General features: G+C 43.4%; 1 protein-coding gene across 1 annotated transcript; it reads right to left on the bottom strand.

Moving 5' to 3' along the window:
* Positions 1 to 2,035: 2,035 nt before the first annotated feature.
* On the bottom strand, positions 2,036 to 5,251 carry LOC105947938 (uncharacterized protein K02A2.6). Its single transcript, XM_012967477.3, has one exon. It carries the CDS (start codon positions 4,853 to 4,855, stop codon positions 2,036 to 2,038), a length of 2,820 nt encoding a protein of 939 aa, XP_012822931.3. The 5' UTR covers positions 4,856 to 5,251.
* Between the last annotated feature and the right edge of the window lie 741 nt (positions 5,252 to 5,992).

Raw genomic sequence — 5,992 nt, 5'->3', positions numbered from 1 at the left:
TGGCAGGGATCATTTATGGATCTGGGTGCTTGCAGTGGATCATGAGACTCCAAATGCAGTCATAGGCAATTTGCTTTACTACATCAATTTGAATATATATAAGTCTTCTGTTGCGATGCCAAAATCCCCTAAGTACGTGTGCTTGGAGGATGGATGAATGGGCTCATTTGCTGACAGAAATGGAAAAGCAATTTATCATATGCAATGAGCTTACTGAAACATGGACACACAATAACTTAAACTAGATGCTACTTCAACCTATTCTTACCAAACTGGGTGTCCGTCGGTCCACGTGCGGGGGAATTTGTAGTGTGATCAGACCATAACTAAGCTTTACAAAGGCTGAATGGATTTACTTCTATCAGTTACAAATTTCATACGAGTAATTGCTGGTGTTCCCATTGGATAGGTTTCATTATTTGTAAGTGGGTACACAACTATAAACACTAATGAGCCCAGACAAGCCTTGTAAAGACAATATGATGTAGGGCAAGAGAGTGCACTGGCCCCTGCTAAACCATAATGTCCTATGGAAATGTGGTGCTTGCCATTAAACCTTAGGCACACACATCAACTGCCCCAAATTTGATGGGACATTGTAGAATTGTAGGACCTCAGAAAGGGTAGAGCTTTCAGAAGCTGGTGGAAATCTGGTATGATCCAGGAATGTGTAGGTGTGGCCATGGTGGATTAGGGTGTGGGCTAAACATCCCAATGGTGGCCAAAACCAACACAGGATCCATGCACGGAGTAAGGACAAAGTCAAGCCTATATTGAGAATTAGAATATATACTGGGTAGCTTTGGCTTATCACCAGCTCATTATTGTGTCAAATGAAACATAGAACTATATAAAAGAAAGTAGAGACCCAAGAGATTTGTACTCTAATCATTAATTTACTTGTTAAGTAAATTGCTTCATTGAGGTCAAGAATCAGTGAGTGTGTAATCAGGTCCCACTACATTTGCCTCTGTCAGAATGGAGCACCCACTGAGTTTCTGGTCCGGCTCAGGCTTGACTGGTGTAAAGGAATCTGTGTTAGTGGAGGGTTACTTTGTGCCATTTGTAACTCATATAAGCAGAAAAAGACTGACCCTAACTCCTCACCAAAGACAGAAGTTGCTTGTTGCTATAACAGCTAGGAACATGTCATTACTGCTTGTAGTAAATCACAGTAGTGTTTTTTTAACCAAACTTCCCTTAAGCCAATCACCAGGCCCAGAGTGAATAACCTCTCAACACCAACCAGGCTTCCCCATAGGAGTATGGGATGTAATGTACTTTGTTGTATTCTGGACACAGTATTATAAAAGAGGCTCACAGCAGCTGTAGTGGAACAACTTTACTTAGAACAAAACATGGCTGAACTGCCAACAAGTTGGGAGGAAGGCAAGGATAGACAGGCAATGCTAGGGGAAACAATTATTAGCAGAACCGGATGACACATATCAGTTTTGTACATGTAACAGCGCCATCTAGTGATCACACATTAACAGTCAATACACAACACCCCTCCCCTCCTAGATAACATAATCCTCTAGTTAGCGGGGCTTTTGAATGGCCCTTCGGGGCCGCTCCAGTGGGACACTGATAACCTCTCCTTGTAGATTGGCCTCAGTGTTATCGGGTACCCTCTCAGGTACATCTTCTGTTTGTTCAGCTGCAGGAATCTCTTCCTCTGGAAAAGCTAGAGGAGTTAAGTCATTTTGCAATCCAGACTGGCCATGGTTACCCTCAGTGTTAGGACAAGCATTGTCCCCTAGTCTGCTCCGCAGCTGATCAACATGTCTTCGAATAACACGGCCATCCGCAATCTTAACCTTGTATGAGACAGGGCCCGTGGCTTCAACAATGACTGCTGGTATCCATTATGGTCCCATTGCATAATTTCTGGCATACACACTATTACCTGCTTCAAACATCCTCACTGTGGAGGTCTGTGCATTCTTATGGAATTGATCTTCTTGTTTATTTTGTAAATCCGAAGCCAGGTCAGGATGCAGTCTGTCCAAACAGGTTTTAAGACGTCGGTTCATCAAAAGTGCTGCTGCAACAGAAATTTTGCCAGTCTATAATTCCAGTCACCATCAATTATCCTTTTTAATGCATCCTTTGTAGTCTGGACCATTCGCTCAGCTTGCCCATTTGAGGATGGATGGAATGGTGCTGTTGTCACATGACGAATAAGATTACTTTCCATAAATGCTCTAAAGTCTGCAGATGTAAACTGTGCTCCATTATCTGATACAATTGTGTCTGGGAGCCCATGTGTGGCAAACAACTTCCGCAACACTTGAATGACTGCATTGGTGGTTGCAGATGCAACTGAAACAACTTCCAACCATTTGGAAAAGGAGTCCACTACAAGGAAGAATGTTTGACCTTGAAATGGGCCTGCAAAATCTATATGTAGCCGAGACCATGGGCTCCGAGTCACCTCCCATGGATGTACCCCGGCCTTAGCAGGGGCATGGCGGGTGGATTGGCAAGGAACACAACTTTTTACCCATTTTTCAATGCATTCATCCACTTTAGGCCACCAGACATAACTTCTTGCAAGGGCTTTCATATTTACAATACCTAGGTGACTCTCATGCAGGGCTTTGAGAACATGGGTTTGCCCAGCTTTGGGAATTACCACTCTATTTCCCCACAAAAGGCACCCTTTGTATGCAGAGAGTTCATGCTGGCGTTTCTCAAAAGGTGTGAACTCTTCTTTTAAACTTATTTTTGGCCACCCCCTCCATACCCAGTTCAACACTCGAGACAATACTGGGTCGGTAGCTGTCATGCGAGCAATATCTGATGCCTGTAGAGGGGGACTAGCTAAGGACTCTAGCATGAGGACCTCGGACAAGGCCGGTACTTGAAAATCAGGAGTGTTTAGAGGCAAACGGCTTAACGCATCTGCATTACTTATGTCTTTCCCTGGACGGTACTGCAACTCATAGTCATAAGCATTCAGCAATAAACACCATCTTAGCATGCGTGGAGAAATTATCTGTGCAGTAGGCCCATTATTCTTTAAAAGTCCCAACAACGGCTTATGGTCAGTAATAATAGCAAAACCTCTGCCATACAAGTACTCATGGAATTTTTTTACACCTGCCACAATGGCTAGAGCTTCCTTATCAATCTGAGCATAATTCCTTTCTGTGGTACTCATGGTCCGTGAATAGAATGCAATTGGAGCCTCACGACCGCCACTTACGGTATGACTTAAAACCGCGCCTATTCCATAGGGAGAAGCATCACATGTCAGGGTAAGAGGTTTATTCAAATCATAATGTACTAACACACTGTCTGATGATAAAAGTCTCTTGGCATCACTAAATGCCTGCTCATGCAGGGCTGACCACTTCCAGGTAGCATTTTTATCCAGTAGTCTGTGCAGCGGCTCAGCCACAGTAGCTTTGTCTTTCAAGAAGGAATGGTAGAAATTTAATAGGCCAAGAAATGCTTGCAGCTCCTGTTTATTTTTGGGGAATGGAGCTTCATGAATGGCTTTCACTTTTGTATCTGTTGGATGTATTCCATGTGCATCAACTTTGTATCCAAGGAAATCAACACTTGGTACCCCAAAAACACATTTTTCTTTCTTAAGTTTTAATCCAGCATCTGAAATTTGCTTTAATACTGCTCTCACCCTTTCAGTTAATGATTCCAGAGAGTCTGCTCCAATGAGGACATCGTCAAAATATGGCACCACCCCTGGCAGGTTGGAAAGAAGGTCATCCATCAATTTCTGGAAAACGCCTGGTGCAATGCAAACACCAAACTGCAATCTAGTAGCTTTAAATGCTCCTTTGTGTGTGATAATTGTTTGTGCATCAGCAGCTGCATCATCCACCGGCAACTGCTGGTATGCTTGCGCTAAATCAAGTTTGGCAAATAACTTCCCCTTAGCCAAGGTGCTGAGAATTTGATTGACAGCAGGAATTTGATATGGATGTTCTTGTAATGCCTTGTTGATTGTGCATTTATAGTCAGCACATATCCTCACTTCTCCATTTGGCTTCAGTACAGGCACTATTGGGGTGGCCCAAGTTGGGTGGGTTACTGGAATTAGTGCTCCTTGTTGCACTAAGCGATCTATTTCGTCATCTATTTTTGAACGGAGAGCAAATGGTACAGGCCGGGGCTTCATGCGTATTGGGACAACTTTGGGATCCAGTAGGAATGATATTGGTGAGCCCTTAAATTTACCCAGGCCTTCTTCAAATACACTACTAAAGTCTTTGATGACTGCTTGCAAAGAGTCTGCTGTTGCATAATTTACTCCGGTTAACTGAATGCCCAGGGGTTCAAACCACTCTACTCCTAATAAACTTGCTCTTTGACCTTTAGTAATGATGAGGCGTAGTTTTCCTCTGTCTTTTTCATAGAGGACTTTAACAAAACATGCACCCACAACATCCACAGGCTTTTTATTGTAATCCACAAGTCTAACGTCACATGGTAAAATAGGTGGGCAATTAGTGGGCCATAATGCATGGAAGGTTTCCTCTGAAATTAAGGAATAGTCACAGCCTGTATCTACCTCCATTCTACACTTAGATCCTTGTAGTATTACATCAGTGTATTTCTTTTTGCACATTGGCTGATTTTCAACACTATTTATTATTTCAGAGATATAGATACCTGTATCTGCCTCTTTCTCAGTGGTGTCATTTTGGATTTTCACTATATGGGTTGCATTCCCAGATAGATTTGCTCTGGCTTGCTTGGGTCTCTGTAGATTATCAGCTTGGCGGCAGACTCTCTGTATGTGGCCACGACGCTTGCATTTGTGACACACAGCATTTTTGAAACGACAGTTTCCACGCAGGTGGCCTCCCCCACAACTATGGCACATTACTTTTGCTTGATCTGATACTTGTGCTAATGCAGGCTGCAGTTTAACATCAGGCTTGTTATACACTTGATGCAGCTCCGGTGCAATAACTGAACTGGGTGAGGCCTGTATTTCCTTGGAATGCACAGATGCAGCCTCATAAGCAAGTGCTTCCTCCTGGGCCAAAGCAAAGGTTAGGTTGTGCTTAGCTAGCAGCCTTCTTTGCAGTGCTGCATCCCTGACCCCACACACAATACGGTCCCTTAGCAAAGATTTCAAACTGCTGCCAAAATTACAACTTTCTGCCAATCTGCGCAGCTCTGCTATATAGGCAGCAATACTCTCATCCGGCTGCTGGCTGCGTCTGTTAAAGTGGAACCTCTTAACAGTCTCAGATATGGTGGGTGCAAAATGATTTTTAAGTTGCTTACTAATTTCCTCAAATGAGCAGTCACTGGGTTTAGTGGGGGACACCAGAGAGCGCACAATCTCATAAGTCTTTGAGCCTATGACACTGAGCAGCACTGCACGTCTCTGCATAGGGTTTGTCACATTATTTGCTTCTAGAAAGAAATGCAATCTCTCTGCATAGGAATCCCAGGAGGATGGCCTGGCAATATCAAACTCTTCTATGTGGCCCAGGGACACCATTTTGGAGCAATAAGGTCTCAAGGTTTCTGTTTACTCACTGACTCTTTTTTGATTTTTTTTCATGCATTAATCCCAATCCTCGTCGCCAGTGTTGTATTCTGGACACAGTATTATAAAAGAGGCTCACAGCAGCTGTAGTGGAACAACTTTACTTAGAACAAAACATGGCTGAACTGCCAACAAGTTGGGAGGAAGGCAAGGATAGACAGGCAATGCTAGGGGAAACAATTATTAGCAGAACCGGATGACACATATCAGTTTTGTACATGTAACAGCGCCATCTAGTGATCACACATTAACAGTCAATACACAACATACTTTTTCAAATTCAGACTTGGAGCAGTAAATGAGTGAGCAGGAAAGATTTAGTCCAGAGCCTGTTGTGAGTGGCTCCCATGTAGGGTAGGCCAAGGAGCCGAAGGCTTGGGGATTCACTAAGGGGACCCTAGGTGTTTGTGATGGCTGCATAATATTTTACTGATGAGAGTGCTATTCTAAGCATTTTTC

The sequence above is a fragment of the Xenopus tropicalis genome, chromosome 7 (genome assembly GCF_000004195.4).
Source record: "Xenopus tropicalis strain Nigerian chromosome 7, UCB_Xtro_10.0, whole genome shotgun sequence".
In the NCBI taxonomy this organism is placed as follows: Eukaryota; Metazoa; Chordata; class Amphibia; order Anura; family Pipidae; genus Xenopus; species Xenopus tropicalis.
The sequence above is the reverse complement of the archived record's forward strand: the minus strand, read 5'-3'. Positions and strand labels throughout refer to the sequence as shown.

Coding starts and splice junctions, on each gene's coding strand:
- LOC105947938 (XM_012967477.3), bottom strand. CDS start 4,855: ATGTGCCATAGTTGTGGGGGAGGCCACCTGCGTGGAAACTGTCGTTTC.